Source organism: Bombina bombina, chromosome 5 (assembly GCF_027579735.1).
Source record: "Bombina bombina isolate aBomBom1 chromosome 5, aBomBom1.pri, whole genome shotgun sequence".
Taxonomy (NCBI): domain Eukaryota; kingdom Metazoa; phylum Chordata; class Amphibia; order Anura; family Bombinatoridae; genus Bombina; species Bombina bombina.
In genome coordinates this window covers 203,969,677-203,992,962 of record NC_069503.1, presented here as the reverse complement: position 1 = coordinate 203,992,962, position 23,286 = coordinate 203,969,677, and the positions used below count along the sequence as shown (strand labels likewise).

The following is a 23,286-nucleotide window of genomic DNA, read 5'->3' as shown; positions in this document are numbered from 1 at the left end:
GTATGTTTATATGTGTATGTGTATATGTTTATATGTGTGTGTGTATGTGTATATGTTTATATGTGTGTGTGTATGTAGATGCGTGTTTTTTTCTTTTTTCTTTTGAGATATTGGTTCACCCTCCAGATGTTTGTGATTGCTTTTTTATTAGAAATATTTTCATTGATGTGTTGCACACACATTATAAAACCATTGCATATTATTTATGATTCCGCCAGTACAGTAACATTGAATATTGATTATTTGACTGAACAGTACAGACACATCTGACCAAAGTTATTGTCCGCTTCCTATTTTTGTATTTCACTGAAAAAGTTTGGGATTTCACCTGGGTCATAGCCCTTGAATCTTGCATTCTTCATATGTATAAGTTGATACCTTTATTTGGAGGGCTTTTTGCTTGCAATATACCTCATCCTGTGACATGAGGTATATATATATCTATATTATAATCGCGTTTGTAATGCGTCCGTCGGTGTCGCCAGTTGCGCACGCATCCTCAAAGGAATGTAGGCTACGCGCACAGCCAAAAGAATCCACCTGGATGCAGTGTAGGCAAAGGAAGCAGCATTAAGAAAAATAAACCCTAACCACTCGCACAAAGTAAGAAAAAAAAATAAAACTAACCGCCCGCTCAAAGTATTAACAAAACAAAAAAACATAACCGCCCGCCCAAAGTATTAAGAAAAAACATATCCCTCCGCATGAAGTATTAAACATAACCCTTAAACTGCCAAACCCCCACAACTAAATAAATTACTATATTAACTTTTAAACTGCCAAGCCCTACAACGCCAACTACCTAATTATACTATAACCCTTAAACCGCCAACCCCCCTCATCGCCTTAAACCTAATTAACCTATTAACCCCTAAACCGCCAACCCCCAAATTGCAATAAACCTACTTAACCTATTAACCCCTAAACTACCACATTGCAAACTGACAACCCCCCACAACGCAAATGACTAATTTAATTACTAAACCCCTAACCTAAGACCCCTTTAATTAACCCCAATTTCATAAACTAAGTTGCAATTAAAATAAAAAAAATCCTAACATTAATTTAAAAATAAAACCTTACATTATATTACAAAAAACTTATCTAAAATTACAAAAATAAAAAAGTCTTAAATTACAGAAAGAAATAAACAAAATTATATAAAAAAAAAAATTAAACCTAATCCCTATGAAAATTATAAAGTCCTCAATTAAAAATACCCCCTTTTGTAGGGCATTGCCCTAAGTTAACAGCTCTTTTACATTTACAAAATACTAAGTCCCCCTAACAGTAAACCCCCCAAAATAAAAAAACTAACACTAAAAGAAACCTTAACTACCCATTGCCCCTAAAGGGGCATTTGTATGGGCATTGCCCTTAAAAGGGCATTCAGCTCTTTTACATGTCCATTAAATCCCTAATCTTAAAAATAAAAAAATAAATAAAAAAAAGCCTGTCTAACCCCCAAATAGGAACTCACCGTTCCTGAAGTCTGGCGAAGAAGTTCTTCTTCAAGGCGGTGAAGTCTTCTTGGAGGCAGCGATATCTTCTTAAAGTGCGGCGACTCCTATCTTCATGTAGGATCAATCCGGCGCGGAGTGGAGGTGACGGGGAACAGAAGACCGGCAAAAGTGGAGTCTTTGAGCGTGGCGATCCTCTGTGTACAATAGTCGCCGCACACTGAAGATGGAATGCAAGGTACCCGTTTACAAATGGAGTACCTTGCATTCCTATTGGCTGAAATTTTGAAGTCAGCCAATAAGACAAGAGCTACTGAAATCTTATATATAAAATCTAAATATTGTGTTGCAATAAATGACTTGTGTGGGTGCATGATGCAAATCCAGTGAATTATTAATAAAAAATATCTTGCTAAAGATTTCAAAATGTGTTATCTTAAAGCATTCAAGATGCTATTACAGATCTATTGAACATATTCTAATATAATAATTTAATTATCAAAACACGTGGCTACAGTGCCAGAAAACCTCCAGACTAAAATGATCATTTCCTACTTGTAAAAGATTAATTCTTGCTTTTAGTTTCTAGCAAGGAACAGTATATGCAGTACAAATAATATCGAATGCTCTCAGAATACTTCACTGCAGCCTAACTGAACATAATAAAATTATTTTCAGGAATTGCTGACTCTTTCTTTAGTAAAAGTTCCAGCAGAAATTTGTTTCAAAGTTTTTTTTTTTTTTTTTTTTTTGTGTGTATTTTTTTAACATAACATTTTTAAACTCCCAACGTTCACAGCTTTCATAGCAGAGGAAAATCAATAGCGAAGTTTAGTATTTGACTGCTCAGTCCGTGATGCAAGAATCCATCAAATTGTAATTCGCCTTATTTATACCAGCAGGCCTGTGTGATGGTTGCTTCTGACAGTGACCTGCCATGACAAATAAAATGGATGGTGTTTTGATGGATACCCGCATCATTTACAATATGGAACCTCACAATCAGTATATTAAATTTGATTTATTCCCCTTGAGCTGTGATAAAAATCTTCGGTGCAAATGTATCAACTACTAGATAAATGGTTTTATTTAAAATAGTCTGATGCAAAACTGTGTGACCTAGCTTTTTACTCTATAAGGACAAGTACATTTATTTTAGGATGAAATCTCAAGCATAGCAGACCATACATCTGTCATCAAGAACATAATTATATATCCAGCACTAGATTATTGCATACAAATGTTCCATTTTGCATATCTCTTATTGACAGGAATAAAGGATTTTCTTGGTTTGTTTTTTTAATTTTATGTAAAAAAATAAAAAGACACAAAAATAATAATAATAAAATAAATGCATTATAAATTTGCACAGAAGCGCAGGATATCTGTATGCAAAATACATTATTTTTTAAAACATTTAAAGGGCCACCAAAGTCAAAATTGCAGGTTTATGGTTCAGTTAACGCATGCAACTTAACCCTTTCCGGTCCTTTAAATGCTTAATTGGTGTGGCTGGCCTGTCTTATTTAATTTACGCACCAATATTTTTTAATTAAACAGCTAAATAGCAAGTCACCGCTAGATATCGCTCTTTAGCTGTGAAATTCAAAAGCGTCAAAGTCGGAATATATCCGACATTTGAGCGCATGCGCTAAAACCCATTGTCCGATCTATTCCTGACAAAGGACTTCAAAGGGTTAAAAAAAAACCCCTAAATTTCCTACTGAGCATGTGCAAAAGTGTGCAGTGTATACGTATATGCATTTTTTGATTGGCTGATGGCTGTCGCGATACAGCAGAGGAAAAATTGGATTAACTTTGAAATTTGCCAGAAAATATTCAAAGTAAGGGCTATTGCCTTGTCTTTATATTGTATATTTGACAATTATTAAATTCAGCTGTATTTTGTGGTAATATAATGTTATATTTGCACTTTCTTGCAATCCAGACTCGTACCACTTCAAAAGTATATGGTGTATATTTTTGTTTTCTTTTACTGTGGCATGAGATGTGTATGTGTATGTATGTATGTGTGTATGTATATGTGTGTGTGTATATATATGTATATATGTATATATATATATATATATATATATATATATATATACTCCTGCATGCAATAAAGGGACAGGACACACAATTTTTTCTTTCATGATTCAGATAGAGCATACAATTTTAACCACTTTCTGATTTACTGCTATTATCTAATTGTCTAATTTGCTTCATTTTCTTGGTATCCTTTGTTGAAAAGCATATCTATATATGCTCATGAGCTTGGAGCTAGTTGCTGATTGATGGCTAACCTTGTAAGGCCCATTTTCATTGACTTACAAATTTGTTCAGCTGGCTCCTATGAGTGCATTGATGCTTCTTCAATAAAAGGTACCAAGAGAATGAAGCAAAATATAAAACAGAAGTAAATTGGGAAGTTGTTTAAAAATGTTTACTCTATCTTAATTATAAAAAAAAAGTTGGATTTCATGTGCCCTTATGTAAATCTTGTTTGTTTTTTTTTTTGTAAAAATTGTTCTTGTCCCACGCTTCCTAAGGAAAAAAACTGTTTAAAAATACGAAGTAAGTTTTAATCTCCATAAAGTAATGGGCAATGACATATTGTAACTCCCTAGGTTTACTAGCCTATTGTCTGTCCCTAACAGGCCTCAGCAGAGGAGATTAGTTAGAAAGGAGCTACTAGCTTTACAGTCTCAGTGTTTAATAGGGATGTGCATTTAGTTCCTTTGTTAGGATCTGAATACGGAAGAAGGCGGCTGCTTGTGGTATTAGGCTCTTTTCAGAAATAGCAGGTTTTGTTCTTTGACACCAAAGATTGGTCTACTATGGTTCAAAGGATGTTATGGATTTATGTTACAACATCTTGCCCTGAAACAGATTATATTTACAAGCAATTTTAAAATATGTTTCATGTTTCTGTCTTGTAGCAGCATATTTCCTTTGTTTTTATTAAACCCTATGCTGTAAAAAAACAAACAAACCTGAGGCTATCATTTTAAACCATAAAAAAAAGCTTTATTTTTCATATATTTGGTGGTTTGTGATCATTTGTCATCAGGGCATAAATACTTTGTTCTGTTTATAAATTCAAATAATTATTATTTTCTTTAATCCCAAAAGTGCTTCTGTTGTACTGTGTTTGCCATTCAGTGCTACGCTATCTTTCAAGTGCTTTCTAATTTTACCTGTGATTTTAGCATATTGATCAGTTGTCAGATTAGATATGATTGCCTTGAAAAACTGCGTAATCGGCTTAACGGTTTATGGGAGATGCTAATCAATTTAGAAAGTATGCTTTTTGCAGTTTGTAAATGAGTTCATTAAGCCGTAGGTTGTAATAGCTTTTCAGCCTTACAGTTACTGACTTCTAAGACATCTAAAAGGAAACCTGCATTAAGAATATATTGTGAGTTGCTATGGATCACTTAACATCTTGTACAATGAGTGGTGTTGCTTTTATTACAGGTGACTACATATTCAAAATATGTCATTGTGAGACATACGAAAGAGCAGAGTTAAATGGACATGATACCCAAATGTTGAAGCACTTGAAAGTGATGCTGCATAGCTGTAAAATCTGATTAGAAAATATCATCTGAACATCTGTATATAAAAAAAACATAATTTATGTAAGAACTTACCTGATAAATTCATTTCTTTCATATTAGCAAGAGTCCATGAGCTAGTGACGTATGGGATATACATTCCTACCAGGAGGGGCAAAGTTTCCCAAACCTCAAAATGCCTATAAATACACCCCTCACCACACCCAAAAATCAGTTTAACGAATAGCCAAGAAGTGGGGTGATAAGAAAAAAGGAATTGGAATAATTGTGCTTTATACAAAAAAATCATAACCACCACAAAAAAGGGTGGGCCTCATGGACTCTTGCTAATATGAAAGAAATGAATTTATCAGGTAAGTTCTTACATAAATTGTTTTCTTTCATGTAATTAGCAAGAGTCCATGAGCTAGTGACGTATGGGATAATGACTACCCAAGATGTGGATCTTCCACGCAAGAGTCACTAGAGAGGGAGGGATAAAATAAAGACAGCCAATTCCGCTGAAAAAAATCCACACCCAAAATAAAGTTTAAATCTTATAATGAAAAAAACTGAAATTATAAGCAGAAGAATCAAACTGAAACAGCTGCCTGAAGTACTTTTCTACCAAAAACTGCTTCAGAAGAAGAAAACACATCAAAATGGTAGAATTTAGTAAAAGTATGCAAAGAAGACCAAGTGGCTGCTTTGCAAATCTGATCAACTGAAGCTTCATTCCTATACGCCCAGGAAGTAGAAACTGACCTAGTAGAATGAGCTATAATCCATTGAGGCGGAGTTTTACCCGACTCGACATAGGCATGATGAAACAAAGATTTTAACCAAGATGCCAAAGAAATGGCAGAAGCCTTCTGACCTTTCCTAGAACCTGAAAAGATAACAAATAGACTAGAAGTCTTTCGGAAATCCTTAGTAGCTTCAACATAATATTTCAAAGCTCTAACTACATCCAAAGAATGCAACGACTTTTCCTTAGAATTCTTAGGATTAGGACACAATGAAGGAACCACAATTTCTCTACTAATGTTGTTAGAATTCACAACCTTAGGTAAAAATTTAAAAGAAGTTCGCAACACCGCCTTATCCTGATGAAAAATCAGAAAAGGAGACTCACAAGAAAGAGCAGATAATTCAGAAACTCTTCTAGCAGAAGAGATGGCCAAAAGAAACAAAACTTTCCAAGAAAGTAGTTAATGTCCAGCGAATGCATAGGTTCAAACGGAGGAGCTTGAAGAGCCCCCAGAACCAAATTCAAACTCCAAGGAGGAGAGATTGACTTAATAACAGGTTTTATACGAGCCAAAGCTTGTACAAAACAATGAATATCAGGAAGGCTAGCGATCTTTCTGTGAAAAAGAACAGAAAGAGCAGAGATTTGACCTTTCAAGGAACTTGCAGACAAACCTTATCCAAACCAACCTGAAGAAACTGAAAAATTCTAGGAATTCTAAAAGAATGCCAAGAAAAATTATGAGAAAAACACCAAGAAATGTAAATCTTCTAGACTCGATAATATATCTTCCTAGATACAGTTTTACGAGCCTGTAACATAGTATGAATCACAGAGTCAGAGAAACCTCTATGACTGAGAATCAAGCGTTCAATCTCCATACCTTCAAATTTAAGGATTTGAGAACCTGATGGAAAAAAGGACCTTGCGATAGAAGGTCTGGTCTTAACGGAAGAGTCCACGGTTGGCAAGTGGCCATCCGGACAAGATCCGCATACCAAAACCTGTGAGGCCATGCTGGAGCCACCAGCAGAATAAACTAACGTTCCTTTAGAATCTTGGAAAAAGAACTATAGTCGGAAAGATATAAGCAGGATGATACTTCCAAGGAAGTGACAATGCATCCACTGCTTCCGCCTGAGGATCCCTGGATCTGGACAGATACCTGGGAAGCTTCTTGTTTAGATGAGAAGCCATCAGATCTATTTCTGGAAGTCCCCATATTTGAACAATCTGAAGAAATAGCTCTGGGTGAAGAAACCATTCGCCCGGATGTAGCGTTTGGCGATTGAGATAATCCGCTTCCCAATTGTCTAAACCTGGGATATGAACCACAGAAATTAGACAGGAGCTGGATTCTGCCCATACAAGTATTCAAGAGACTTCTTTCATAGCCAGAGGACTGTGAGTTCCTCCTTGATGATTGACATATGCCACGGGTGTGACATCGTCCGTCTAGAAACAAATGAACGACTCTCTCTTTAGAAGAGGCCACGACTGAAGAGCTCTGAAAATTGCACGGAGTTCCAAAAATGTTGATTGGTAATCTCACATCCTGAGATTCCCAAACCTCTTGTGCTGTCAGAAACCCCCATACAGCTCCCCAACCTGTCAGACTTGCATCTGTTGAGATCACAGTCTAGGTTGGAAGAACAAAAGAAGCCCCCTGAACTAAACGATGGTGGTCTGTCCACCACGTCAGAGTGTCGAACAATCGGTTTTAAAGATATTAATTGAGATATCTTTGTATAATCCCTGCACCACTGGTTCAGCATACAGAGCTGAAGAGGTCGCATGTGAAAACGAGCAAAGGGGATCGCGTCCAATGCAGCAGTCATAAGACCTAGAATTTCCATGCATAAGGCTACCGAAGGGAAAGATTGAGACTGAAGGTTTCGATAAGCTGAAACCAATTTCAGACGCCTCTTGTCCGTTATAGACAGAATCAAGAACACTGAATCTATCAGGAAACCTAAAAAGGTTACCCTTGTCTGAGGAATCAAACAAACTTTTTGGTAAATTGATCCTCCAACCATGTTCTTGAAAAAACAACACTTATAAAAGACTGGAAAGGTTCTTTCTAGTGAAAATGAGCAAAGGGAATTGAATCCAATGCTGTGGCCATAAGACCTAAAACTTCTATGCATATATAGCAACTGAAGGAAATAATAGAGACTAAAGGTACCAATAGACGGAACCCATAACATTATCCCTTGTCTGATAGAGACAAGGACAGTGACACAAACTATCTAGAAACCTAAAGGTGACCCTTGTGTGAGGAAACAAGAGCTTTTGAAAAGAAGATCCTCTAACTATGTCCTGAAGTGTAAGTGAATCATATGAGATTCCGCATCCTCAGAAAATAATCTGAATGAAAACAGAAAAATTAAAATATGCATTTATTGTATCTAATGAAAACAAATAATGCTATCAACGACCATAAAAAGGCAAAATAGTTTGAATAAAACTCCAAAACCCGGTTCCTCAAAAGGAACTGGAAGAAATACCCTAGAAGATTCCAGGTCTGAGCAGCGCTTGAACCCCATGGGTGCCCAGCCATGCTTCAACAGGACCCAAAATATATAGTACAGAAACACAGTTAAAGAAAGTGTTAGCCTTACTGGAATAAAATCAAAGAAATTTCAAAGAAGCCTTAACCTGCCCCTTACCAGCCAAGCTGGAATACGGCACGTACATCGCAAAATTAGGGAGCTGATTTCGAACTCCAAATATAGACATGTTACTTGGGAAAGAACTCAGGAATTCGTTCCTTAATAAGAACAACCAAACCAGTATAAGCTTAAAGTTTTAGTCTTAGAACTCAACCTTGAAGCCCAGAGTAACAGTTAAGAATTGAATCCAATTATGAAACAAATAATAGATTATCTTAGAACAAAAGAAATATGGATTTTTTTATTTATTTTTTAAAAATCACAAAATTCTTCTAGCTAAAAAAGCTAAAGACATAGATTAACCCTCATTTGCGAAAATATTCAATAAAATGAAGACACAAATTAAATTATTAGCATGATAGTTCAGATTAAAGGACCAGCCAATACAGTGGACTTGCATAATCAATAAATGCAAAACAACAAGACAAATGCAACAGCACCTAGTCTAGTAAATGTTGTCCCTTTAACAATGCTAAAATAAATCATAATCTGATACTTGATCTTAAAGTAAACAGAGAAAATGAAGCAATTGCAATATCCAAATAAATCACAGGACCAAGAAAGTACCTGAAACTAAATAATTTTCCATAAATAAGATACAACTATCTAAAGGAAAATAAATACTATTTTGCTATATAAACAATAGCATAATAAGCAGAATTAGAGATAGCCCCAATAAATTGGAGAACCCTCCAAATTGAGTTTAACTGCTGGCAAAGAATATAGTTTAAAACCTTTGAAGAAGGAATAAAAGAAAATTCTCAGCCTATTCCATTCCCTAGTATAGGGAATTGGAAAGAAAACCTCTGAAAACACAGAAGAAATAAATAGGCAGAAATAATGTCAGCTAGTCTTAAAGAACTAGTTACCCTAATATCCAAAATAATCAACACCTTTTCAACAAAGAACAAATGTACTTTAATAATAGAAAAATAATAAAAAAGTAGATTTGTTAGTGTCAATATCTGATGAAGAAAATTTCTGAAAGAGAAAAAAACATCATCAGAGAAGGATAAATCAGTATGTTGTTGCTCATTTGAAACTTCAATAATTAAAAAAGAAGTGAAAAAGACCTAAAAATGTTATTAGAAGGCACGAAGTCAGACAAAGCCTTTAACATAGAATCAGAAAAATATTTCTTATAAGTCTTCTAAATATTTCTTGTAAGAAAAGAAAATATATAAAGCATAAATACTAATGGAATCCGCATGTAAAAGTATAACATAATAACTTATTACAAACCATAGCTAAAGATAAACATTTATAACATTTAAAATAAATGAACTTAGCTTTGGTAGAACTGAAACTCAGTTAAGCGTTTTTACAGAAGTGGCTTCTGATTCAGTCCATCTGAGACATCTTGCAATATGTAATAGAAAAAACAACATATAAAGCAAAATTTATCAAATTCCTTAAATGACAGTTTCAGGAATGGGAAAAAAATGCCAATGAACAAGCTTTTAGCAACCAGAAGCAATAAATAATGAGACTTAAATATTGTGGAGACAACAATGACGCTCAAATTTTTTAGCGCCAAAAAAGCCGCCCACATTATTTGGCGCCTAAATGCTTTTGGCGCCAAGAATGGCGCCACATCCGGTAACGCCGACATTTTTTGGCGCAAAAACGTCAAAAAAAAATGACGCAACTTCCAGCGACACGTATGACGCCGGAAATGACAAGAAAATTTTTGCACCAAGAAAGTCCGCGCCAAGAATGACGCAATAAAATGAAGCATTTTCAGCCCCCGCGAGCCTAACAGCCCACAGGAAAAAAAGTCAAATTTTAAGAAAAAAATTGAATTATTCATATGCATTATCCCAAATATGAAACTGACTGTCTGAAAATAAGGAACGTTGAACATCCTGAATCAAGGCAAATAAATGTTTAAACACATATATTTAGAACTTTATATAAAAGTGCCCAACCATAGCTTAGAGTGTCACAGAAAATAAGACTTACTTACCCCAGGACACTCATCTACATGTAGTAGAAAGCCAAACCAGTACTGAAACGAGAATCAGTAGAGGTAATGGTAAATATAAGAGTATATCGTCGATCTGAAAAGGGAGGTAAGAGATGAATCTCTACGACCGATAACAGAGAACCTATGAAATAGACTCCGTAGAAGGAGATCATTGAATTCAAACAGGCAATACTCTCTTCACATCCCTCTGACATTCACTGCACGCTGAGAGGAAAACCGGGCTCCAACCTGCTGCGGAGCGCATATCAACGTAGAATCTAGCACAAACTTACTTCACCACCTCCACAGGAGGCAAAGTTTGTAAAACTGATTTGTGGGTGTGGTGAGGGGTGTATTTATAGGCATTTTGAGGTTTGGGAAACTTTGCCCCTCCTGGTAGGAATGTATATCCCATACGTCACTAGCTCATGGACTCTTGCTAATTACATGAAAGAAAGGAAGATATTTTACCAAAAAATTCCTCAGGTGCCTCATCTCATTCTAAAGGGACTTTAAGCCAATCAAAGTAGGGGAATAACATGCATGTTCCTGGGACTAGCATTCTAAGGATGTTTGCTATAAAATCTCGCAAGATTTTAGTGTTCTCAGTATGACCTCAGCACTGTTGATTCTTATTGGCATTTTTTTTTTTTTTTTTAAACTCAAGCTGGACAGTAGCTGAAGTATAACTGTTCACAAAGCACTTTTGTGAGCTGAATACATTTTCAGGTGAAATGTCTTCCTTTTTTACATAGTAATGTTCAGGTGATATTTTCTTGTCAGCTTTTTACAGCTATGCCATCACTTGCAAATGATTTAGAATATGGTTATTATGTCCCTTTAAAACAAATGCTTTTAAGTCTAGGTGCCAGCTGAGAAATGATGTGTGTGTGTGTGTGTGTGTGGCTGTGATTCACAGGATAGGTTGTAGCAAGTACAAATGTCTACATATTGCAGCTATTAGGTGAGATACCTAAGCTTTTAAACTTATTTTATTGCTTAATGGGATATTTAACTCCAAATATTGCTTCCCGTGACATGTTTAATTAGGCATAATTAAAAAACATTTGCCATGTACTCATGCTTTATTTTGCATGCTTTTCCTGTAATTTACCTCTGTAAACGTGTAGTGTTTCCACTACTGTAGTGTCTACTCCATAGAATGATAAACCTTTTCTCTGCTATAAACCCTACAGCAGTTGATTGACATGTGCAAGAGCTTTGTTTATATCTGTTTCTAACTGGCTTCAGTATGATAATCAACATTTTAAAGACTTTTCAAGGGTATGTCCACAGATTAAAAAACAATGCACATTTTGGTAGCAAAATGATAGGCTGCAAATCTTTTTAAAACATTTATTTTGAATGCAGAACTTTTGCAAGGCTGTCTTTAAATTTCTCTTTAGTTTTTTTTTACCCATTACTGTCTGAATTCTAACTAAATTGAATATTGAATTTATACATTATAGCCCCACATGTCCCCTTTCCTGTCATTTAAAGGGACATTAAACCTGAAACACATTTCATGGACCTCCCTCTAATTTTGGGTGCCACCATTTTGGAACCTAGGTTTGACTGCAGATTTTTAAGAGAGAGTTGCTGCACTTATGTAAACACGTCAACTCTAGAATGTGGTGAATGCTAGTTTCAACATAGTTTCTATGATTACAGAGAGGCTTTTACCTCAACGTATCTCCCAATTGTCCTGCATCTTGCTGAGCAGCTGGGGTAGGGTTCTAAAGTCTGCAAGAAATACTCAAGAATCTCTGGGCAGTGGAAAATTCGCAATTTTCAGAATTAAAGGATACTTAGTATACTTCTATTAGCAAAAATGCTTCTAGTAAAAGTTTTTACTGTTTTTTTTCTTCTTCAGTGGCATATGCACATATGCTGGGGGGGGTGCACCAGTATTTTAGTTCAGGGAACAGGCGGTAGTGTGTATTGTGCTTATGAAGATTTCATTTTTCTCTTACAGCCACTGCTGACTCTGAGCAGGCATGGTGTTTGAATATTAATGCACTGGTACTCACAGCATATGTGTGTATTCTGCTGAAAAACAGTAATACATTTTACTAGAAGCATTTTTGCTAATTAAAGTAGATTGCAGAAATGCTTCTACTAAAATTTAAATGCACCTATGCACGTTTCAATTCTGATCTTTCTATCCCTTTAAAGTGACACTAAATACATTGGTATTAGGCATACCTCCCAGCATCTGCGGGATTATTTCCATGAGGGAGAGGTTAAAAGCTTGTGAGAAATTACCCACAGGTATTTTGTAAGTGAGGGCATGCATGGTTACGTGCAGTGGGATGGTTTTGTGGGTGGTACGTGGACAGTGTTCAAGGGTCTGGGGGCAGGAAGAGGGTCATACCTCCCAACCTGTGACAAATCCAGCAAGAGATGGGGCGTTTTTTAGTTATGTACTAGATCTAGATCCCAGTAGTGCATTGCTTCTCTGGAGCAGACTCTTAACTATGAACTTATTTTCATTACAGTTGTGAAACACATTGAGCATGTTAGTTATATAGAGGCAACAGTGCAATAATAACACTTTAGACTAAGCATTTACTTTTTACACTCTTATGTGTGCTAAGGTTATATAGATTATTTGGCTGCATTTATTTTGTGATAAGGGATACTCATACCTTAATTACCTGATTTATATGCACTGAACTGAAAACAAGTAATGTATTGGGCATATTATTTTAGCACTTGAACATTTTTAGAACAACGCATAACAGATACAAATACCCAAATCTGGAATTCCCCAATCCAAACTTATTCTGAAACCCAAACTTTTTAATTAAAGGGATACTGAAAAAAAAATATTTCATGATTCAGATAGAGCATGCAATTTTAAGCAACACTCTAATTTACTCCTATTATCAATTTTTCTTCGTTCTCTTGGTATCTTTATTTGAAAAAACAGGAATGTAAGCATAGGAACCAATCCATTTTTGGTTCAGAACCCTGGATAGCACTTGCTGATTGGTGACTACAATTAGCAAGCACTACCCAGGTGCTGAACCAAAGATGGGTTGGCTTGTAAGCATACATTCCAGCTTTTTTCAAGTAAAGATACCAAGAGAATGAAGAAAAATTCATAATAGGAGTAAATCTTGAAAGAAAAAAATTGGGTTCAGTATCCCTTTAATACTTTTTTTTTAAATAAAATGATCACAAATTGCTATTTGTCTCTGCCTGTAAGTCACAATCTTCTCTGTCTGTGCATTTGGTTTGTGTTTTGGGATCTAAAATGCAAATAAGTCTATTTAAAACAACAATTATTACCTTTCTGATTACAGATCTGTACTATCTATCTGAGGGTTCTGTGCATATGAAAGTATTAAAATGATATAAAATGACCTTTAAGTTGCACGTTTAAGCTGTATTATTACACTTGATATTGTAGCTTAAACTTGGTCCCATCTCATCTCCAAACAGTCCCATTTTACAGATACAAATATTCTGAAATCCAAACCTTTTCCTTTCCGAAGCAGTTTGGATAAAGGGGTTTCTATTTGTACTCTTCTTTTGAGTATTAGGAGGCACTTATAATTTTGGGCATTAGAATACATTTACTCTACTAGAAACATATATGATCTATTAATGTCTGCTAGGGGTAGATATATCTATATGATGTACCATTAGCACAAATACCGTAACAGGTAAACCCAAGACAAACAGGATTACTTTAGAGACTTTCATAGACTCATGATCATCATTTGCACATCATCAGGCTTGTAAAGTTATCAGCTAAGGTAACAATTTCCGAGTGATGATTAAGCAGATTACTTCACAAGCATGAACAGCCAGTGAATGACTCTAGAGTCATCTCATTTAAATACTGTATTTAAAGCAAGAATGTAAGCTTAGGAGCCGGCAGATTTTTGGTTCAGCACCTGGCTAGCACTTTCTGATTGGTGTATAAATGTAGCCACCAATCAGCAAGCACTACCCAGGTGCTGAACAAAAAATAGGCCGGCTCCTAAGCTTACATTCAAATAAAGATACCAAGAAAAAGAAGAAAAATTGATAATAGGAGTAAATTAGAAAGTTGCTTAAAATTGCTTGCTCTATCTAAATCGTTAAATTTTAATTTTGACTAGACTATTCCTTTAATAGTCTCAGGAGCGCTCTGTACTGCTGGGATCTATTTGGTGACTGATGGCTGCACATGTATGCCTCTTATGATTGGCTCACCAATCTCCAGCTAGGTCTCAGTAGTACATTACTGGTCCTAAGCCTACTAGGTATGTTTTTCAACACAGGATACCAAGAGAACAAAGCACATTTGATAATCAAAGTAAATTAGAAATGTATTTAAAATTTATTCATGAAATAAAATTGAGACATGAAACTTTAATATTGAGTTTAGTGTCCCTTTAATGATTGTGCCCCTTGGTAAGTATAGGTAAAGTGTGAACTTGTGCATGAGATTAATTGACAGGCATTCTGCTGCGCAGTGTGTTCACTCCAAACAGTGGATAGTTTGCATCTGAGAGCAGCATCATGGCAATGAGCAAAGTGCTGATTCCCGTGTTAAAAACCCCACAAAAGACGTCTATAGCAACTAATTATTTTTTAAACTATTGTATGTAGTAAAGTATATTAATAGTTTGATTTAGCTGTACAGCCATAGCATACTATTTGACCCTGTATGTTGTTGTATTTTAAAATAATATGACATGCTTGATTTATCTAGCAATAGTAATATTATTCTTGTCTTTCAGGTGACATCACACAGAAAGGATATGAAAAAAAGCGATCAAAATTAATAGGAGCCTACCTGCCTCAACCGCCAGGTATGTCACTTTATCTAAACAAAGTCTTGTGGACACACAGAAATGTGGTGTTCAAAGAACATGCATCTAAAATTCATGTGATAAGTTTTAGTATATTTCCATTTATAATATTTTTTTATCTATATTACTAAAACTTCAGTATAGAGGTTTTCTTTGTAACTAATACGAATGTACCAGCTGGTGCCTTTTGGAGCTATTGAAACAATATTAACACCTAAACAATATTTCTGATACATCAAAGGCCTGTTATTTTTATGATTTTAAAAGTAAAACCTTTAGGGCTGGATTACAAATAGAGCGCAAAAATATTAGCTCTGTTGAAAGTAAAAAGTCTTCAGGCGAGCAAAAGATTCAGACTCGCTAACATCTGGAGGTCAGATAACACATCAATGCTAATTCCCTTTCCACCGTAGATTTCTATGGGGTATGCAAAAAAAAGCCTTATATATAGGGCTTGAAATTTCCAGTGGTCCTCCAGTCCCGGACGACTTAGAAATTTGACTTTTTCCTATCTTTAACATTGAGTTGACTAGTAACTTTAACCCCTGACTAGTGAACCATAGTGATATTAGTGACATTTTCCCACCCGTATGTGTGTGTGTGTGTTTAATTATATATACAAATATATATACTTTGCAGCCCTTCCCAGTCAAACACCTTCACATATACAATAAATGTTTAAAAGGTTTTTTTTAAAAGGATATTTCAATAATAAACTTATATTTTATACTAAACATGTTTATATATTAGTGTTATACTTTTTTTTTAATACGTTTTACACATGTTTTGTGAAACTTGTTTGGTAGTCTTCACAAAGAAACAACAGAACCTTTCTGACCCTTTCTAGGACCAGAAAGAAAGAAAGAATGAACAAACTAGAAATTTGTGTAAAGTCCTTACTAGATTAATGTAATATTTCAATGCCCTAACAACATCCAAGTAATGCAAATGCAATCTCTCTGCTAATATTGTCTGAAGAAACATTAGGCCGAAAAATTTAATTTTCTTTATAAATGGAAAGAGTCCACAGCTGCATTCATTACTCTTGGGAAATTCAGAACCTGGCCACCAGGAGGAGGCAAAGACACCCCAGCCAAAGGCTTGAATACCTCCCCACTTCCCTCATCCCCCAGTCATTCTTTGCCTTTTGTCCCAGGAGGTTGGCAGAGTAGTGTCAGAAGTTTTCGATAGTCTCTTATGGAGGGTAGTACTCTTCGGCATGGGACTGGAGTTTTAAGTAGTCCTGCCAGCCTCTCAGTAAGAGCATGGGTGAAAGTTAGGATCCCAAGATGCAGGGAGAGTCCTTCTGCGAAACCATCCCGACTCATATTAACAGCTCCACAAGAGTTTTGCTGCCTGTTTTTTCTCTCAAGTTCATGGCAGAAGCAACGCTACTATCTGTCACACTTGAAGGTCCGTGTTCCTGTTCCACGGCGTAGATTCCGGTAAGATCGTTTCATTTTACTTTCGTCATGGATGTATTGTAATTAAAACTGTTTATCCGAGAGGGGCTACACCCTTTCGGGGATAACTTTAACATAGGGTTTCAGGGAGGTTCCTTTTTGTATCTCGGAATCAAGGGTTAATATTTCCTGAGGGGGGTTTATTATGTGATTCTGTTTGCTACTGTGTAGTGTTTCTTCGGCTCATGCCTATTTTGGAACATAATGGCCTATGTTTAGTGTCGCGGCCTTTACGGTCGGGCGAACTTTTGCATGGACTGTACGATTTACCGTGTGAGAAATCCTGGTCCGCTGGTTTCTGGTTCCCTGGAGGTGGTGAGTGCCCCAGCCATTGGGGGTGTGAGGTGCCGTTTAAATTTTTCTTATTGGTCTATTTTTTATTCAATATTCCAGTTATGGAGGATTCTGATTTTATGGAGAAGGATGTCTCTGATTCAGACTCTACTTCTTGCGAAGAATATGAATTGGCCCGGGTGATACATGCCCATCAGTTATGTTCCGGATGCCGTTTTAGAGTGCTCTGTTCCTTGGGATCAGGGAATCAGGTGACCGCTGAGCCATCTGCCTCTGGGGATTCTATTTCCCACGTGGCGAGTTCCCTACCACCAACTCTTACTACGCATGCAGGTAACCCAAACGCTACTTATCCTTCTATGGAGTGTGGCCTGTTCCTACCAGAGGTTAAGACACAGTTCCGCATGGCCATATCTTTGGCGCTGGTGCATCTGCACCTCCCGGGAGTGTGCTTACGATATTGACCATGTTCCGTTAACTGGGTCTCATCAGGCGTGGGATCGCCTAGTCCAGTTCAGCCCTCTGGGGGAGCAACTGCCCCTGAGGCCTCAGGGGGTCAACCTTCGGAGCCGGTGTTTTCTTTTGTGCCGGCAGTGGTATGTTGCGACTTTTGTTTATACATTGGCACGCCTTCGTGTTCTACTGAGGCACGTTTTGTCGTTGCTGGAGGATCCCACTCTTAATGGGTCTGGGGATTCTCAGTCTTAATTTCTTTCATGTAATTAGCAAGAGTCCATGAGCTAGTGACGTATGGGATATACATTCCTACCAGGAGGGGCAAAGTTTCCCAAACCTCAAAATGCCTATAAATACACCCCTCACCACACCCACAAATCAGTTTTTACAAACTTTGCCTCCCGTGGAGGTGGTGAAGTAAGTTTGTGCTAGATTCTACGTTGATATGCGCTTCGCAGCAGGCTGGAGACCGGTTTTCCTCTCAGTGTGCAGTGAATGTCAGAGGGATGTGAAGAGAGTATTGCCTATTTGAATTCAATGGTCTCCTTCTCGTTTCAGTACTGGTTTGGCTTTCTACTACATGTAGATGAGTGTCCTGGGGTAAGTAAGCCTTATTTTTTGTGACACTCTAAGCTATGGTTGGGCACTTTTATATAAAGTTCTAAATATATGTGTTTAAACATTTATTTGCCTTGATTCAGGATGATCAATATTCCTTATTTCAGACAGTCAGTTTCATTATTTGGGATAATGCATATGAATAAAAACATTTTTTCTTACCTTAAAAATTGACTTTTTTCCCTGTGGGCTATTAGGCTAGCGGGGGCTGAAAATGCTTCATTTTATTGCGTCATTCTTGGCGTGGACTTTTTTGGCGGAAAAAAATTCTTTGTCATTTCCGGCGTCATACTTGTCGCCGGAAGTTGTTCGTGTTTGCGTAATTTTTTTGACGTTTTGCGCCAAAAATGTCGGCATCACCGGATGTGGCATCATTCTTGGCGCCAAAAGCATTTGGGCGCCAATAATGTGGGCGGCTTTTTTGGCGCTAAAAAATGTGGGCGTCATTATTGTCTCCACCTTTTTTCTCACATTATTTAAGTCTCATTTTTCATTTGCTTCTGGTTGCTAGAGGCTTGTTCATTGGCATTTTTTCCCATTCCTGAAACTGCCTTTTAAGGAATTTGATAGATTTTGCTTTATATGTTGTTTTTTCTCTTACATATTGCAAGATGTCTCAGATTGACCCTGGATCAAAAGCTACTTCTGGAAAAACGCTGCCTGATGCTGGTTCCACCAAAGTTAAGTGTATCTGCTGTAAACTTGTGGTAACTATCCCTCCGGCTGTAGTTTGTGATGAATGTCATGATAAGCTTGCTAATGCAGATAGTATTTCCATTAGTAATATACCATTACCTGTTGCTGTTCCATCAACATCTAATACTCAGGATGTTCCTGTTAATATAAGAGATTTTGTTTCTAAATCTATTAGGAAGGCTATGTCTGTTATTCCTCCTTCCAGTAAACGTAAAAGGTCTTTTAAAACTTCACATTTTTCAGATGAATTTTTAAATGAACATCATCATTCTGATTTGTCTGTTTCTGATGATGATTTTTCTGGTTCAGAGGATTCTGTCTCAGATATTGACACTGATAAATCTTCATATTTATTTAAAATCGAATTTATTCGTTCTTTACTTAAAGAAGTTTTAATCGCATTAGAGATGGAGGAATCTAGTCCTCTTGATACTAAATCTACTAAGCGTTTAAATTCGGTTTTTAAACCTCCTACAGTTATTCCGGAAGTTTTTCCTGTCCCTGATGCTATTTCTGAAGTAATTTCTAGGGAATGGAATAATCTGGGTAATTCATTTACTCCTTCTAAAAGGTTTAAGAAATTGTATCCTGTGCCATCAGACAGATTAGAGTTTTGGGACAAAATCCCTAAAGTTGATGGGGCTATCTCTACTCTCGCTAAACGTACTACTATTCCTACGGCAGATAGTACTTCCTTTAAGCATCCTTTAGATAGGAAAATTGATTCCTTTCTAAGGAAAGCTTATTTATGTTCAGGTAATCTTCTTAGGCCTGCTATTTCTTTGGCTGATGTTGCGGCAGCTTCCACTTTTTGGTTGGAGGCTTTGGCACAACAAGTGTCAGATCATAATACTCATAGCATTGTTAAACTTCTTCAACATGCTAATATCTTTATTTGTGATGCCATCTTTGATATCATTAGAGTTGATGTCAGGTATATGTCTTTAGCTATTTTAGCTAGAAGAGCTTTATGGCTTAAAACTTGGAATGCAGATATGTCTTCAAGTCAACTTTGCTTTCCCTTTCTTTCCAAGGTAATAAATTGTTTGGTTCCCAGTTGGATTCTATTATCTCAACTGTTACTGGGGGGAAAGGAACTTTTTTACCTCAGGATAAAAAAATCTAAAGGTAAATATAGGGCTGCTAATCGTTTTCATTCCTTTCGTCAGAATAAGGAACAGAAGCCTGATCCTTCCCCTAAAGGAACAGTTTCTGTTTGGAAACCATCTCCAGTCTGGAATAAATCAAAGCCTTTTAGAAAGCAAAAGCCAGCTCCCAAGTCCACATGAAGGTGCGGCCCTCGTTCCAGCACAGCTGGTAGGGGGCAGATTACGATTTTTCAAAGAAATTTGGATCAATTCGATTCACAGTCTTTGGATTCAGAACATTGTTTCACAAGGGTACAGAATAGGTTTCAAGGTAAGGCCTCCTGCAAGAAGATTTTTTCTTTCTCGCATTCCAATAAACCCAGTGAAGGCTCTAGCCTTTCTGAAATGTGTTTCAGATCTAGAGTTGGCTGGAGTAATTGTGCCAGTTCCAGTTCTGGAACAGGGTCTGGGGTTTTACTCCAATCTATTCATTGTACCAAAGAAGGAGAATTCCTTCAGACCAGTTCTGGATTTAAAAATATTGAATCGTTATGTAAGGATACCAACATTCAAAATGGTAACTATAAGGACTATTCTGCCTTTTGTTCAGCAAGGGCATAATATGTCCACAATAGATTTACAGGATGCATATCTGCATATTCCGATTCATCCAGATCACTATATCAGTTTCTGAGATTCTCTTTTCTAGACAAGCATTACCAGTTTGTGGCTCTGCCGTTCGGCCTAGCAACAGCTCCAAGGATTTTTTCAAAGGTTCTCGGTGCCCTGCTATCTGTAATCAGAGAACAGGGTATTGTGGTATTTCCTTATTTGGACGATATCTTGGTACTTGCTCAGTCTTCACATTTAGCAGAATTTCATACGAATCGACTTGTCAATTCTTCAAGAACATGGTTGGAGGATCAATTTTCCAAAGAGTTCATTGATTCCTCAGACAAGGGTAACCTTTTTAGGTTTCCAAATAGATTCAGTGTCCATGACTTTGTCTCTGACGGACAAGAGATGTCTGAAATTGGTTTCAGCTTGTCGAAACCTTCAGTCTCAATCATTCCCTTCGGTAGCCTTATGCATGGAAATTCTAGGTCTTATGACTGCTGCATCGGACGCGATCCCCTTTGCTCGTTTTCACATGCGACCTCTTCAGCTTTGTATGCTGAACCAGTGGTGCAGGGACAGATCACCATCGTTTAGTTCAAGGGGCTTCTTTTGTTCTTCCAACCTGGACTGTGATCTCAACAGATGCGAGTCTGACAGGTTGGGGAGCTGTATGGGGGTCTCTGACAGCGCAGGGGGTTTGGGAATCTCAGGAGGCGAGATTACCCATCAACATTTTGGAACTCCGTGCGATTTTCAGAGCTCTTCAGTCGTGGCCTCTTCTGAAGAGAGAATCGTTCATTTGTTTTCAGACGGACAATGTCACAACCGTGGCATATGTCAATCATCAAGGGGGGACTCACAGTCCTCTGGCTATGAAAGAAGTATCTCGGATACTTGCTTGGGCGGAATCCAGCTCCTGTCTAATTTCTGCGGTTCACATCCCAGGTGTAGACAATTGGGAAGCGGATTATCTCAGTCGCCAGACGTTACATCTGGGCGAATGGTCTCTTCACCCAGAGGTGTTTCTTCAGATTGTTCAAATCTGGGGTCTTCCAGAAATAGATCTGATGGCCTCTCATCTAAACAAGAAACTTCCCAGGTATCTGTCCAGATCCAGGGATCCTCAGGCGGAGACAGTGGATGCATTGTCACTTCCTTGGAAGTATCATCCTGCCTATATCTTTCCGCCTCTAGTTCTTCTTCCAAGAGTGATCTCCAAGATTCTAAAAGAGCGTTCATTTGTTCTGCTGGTGGCTCCAGCATGGCCTCACAGGTTTTGGTATGCGGATCTTGTTCGGATGGCTACTTGCCAACCTTGGACTCTTCCGTTAAGACCAGACCTTCTATCTCAAGGTCCTTTTTTCCATCAGGATCTCAAATCATTAAATTTGAAGGTATGGAGATTGAATGCTTGATTCTCAGTCATAGAGGTTTCTCTGACTCCGTAATTAATACTATGTTACAGGCTCGTAAATCTGTGTCTAGGAAGATATATTATCGAGTCTGGAAGACTTACATTTCTTGGTGCTCTTCTCATCAATTTTCCTGGCATTCTTTTAGAATTCCTAGAATTTTACAATTTCTTCAGGATGGTCTGGATAAAGGTTTGTCTGCAAGTTCTTTGAGAGGACAAATTTCTGCTCTTTCTGTGTTGTTTCACAGAAAGATTGCTAATCTTCCTGATATTCATTGTTTTGTACAGGCTTTGGTTCGTATTAAACCTGTCATTAAGTCAATCTCTCCTCCTTGGAGTTTGAATTTGGTTCTGGGGGCTTTACAAGCTCCTCCGTTTGAACCTATGCATTCTCTGGACATTAAATTACTTTCTTGGAAAGTTCTGTTCCTTTTGGCCATCTCTTCTGCTAGAAGAGTTTCAGCGTTATCTGCTCTTTCTTGTGAATCTCCTTTTCTGATTTTTCAGCAGGATAAGGCGGTGTTGCGGACTTCATTTAAATTTTTACCTAAAGTTGTGAACTCTAACAACATTAGTAGAGAAATTGTGATTCCTTAATTCTAAGAATTCTAAGGAAAGATCGTTGCATTCTTTGGATGTAGTTAGAGCTTTGAAATATTATGTTGAAGCTACTAAAGATTTCCGAAAGACTTCTAGTCTATTTGTTATCTTTTCCGGTTCCAGGAAAGGCCAGAAGGCCTCTGCCATTTCTTTGGCATCTTGGTTAAAATCTTTGATTCATCATGCTTATGTCGAGTCGGGTAAAACTCTGCCTCAAAGGATTACAGCTCATTCTACTAGGTCAGTTTCTACTTCCTGGGCGTTTAGGAATGAAGCTTCGGTTGATCAGATTTGCAAAGCAGCCACTTGGTCTTCTTTGCATACTTTTACTAAATTCTACCATTTTGATGTGTTTTCTTCTTCTGAAGCAGTTTTTGGTAGAAAAGTACTTCAGGCAGCTGTTTCAGATTGATTCTTCTGCTTATAATTTCAGTTTTTTTCATTATAAGATTAAAACTTTATTTTGGGGTGTGGATTATTTTTTCAGCGGAATTGGCTGTCTCTATTTTTTCCCTCTCTCTCTAGTGACTCTTGCGTGGAAGTTCCACATCTTGGGTATTTATTATCCCATATGTCACTAGCTCATGGACTCTTGCTAATTACATGAAAGAAAACATAATTTATGTAAGAACTTACCTGATAAATTCATTTTTTTCATATTAGCAAGAGTCCATGAGGCCCACCCTTTTTTGTGGTGGTTATGATTTTTTTGTATAAAGCACAATTATTCCAATTCCTTATTTATATTTCGCACTTTTTTCTTATCACCCCACTTCTTGGCTATTCGTTAAACTGATTTGTGGGTGTGGTGAGGGGTGTATTTAT

General features: G+C 37.1%; 1 protein-coding gene across 2 annotated transcripts in view; it reads left to right on the top strand.

Moving 5' to 3' along the window:
* DIP2C (disco interacting protein 2 homolog C) overlaps positions 1-23,286 on the top strand; it is a 911,498-nt gene that overhangs the window by 390,009 nt on the left and 498,203 nt on the right. For both annotated transcript variants that reach the window (XM_053713839.1, XM_053713838.1), the window contains one exon: positions 15,143-15,214. In XM_053713839.1, the coding sequence (XP_053569814.1) occupies positions 15,143-15,214 (72 nt within the window). The remainder of the gene's footprint in view (positions 1-15,142; positions 15,215-23,286) is intronic.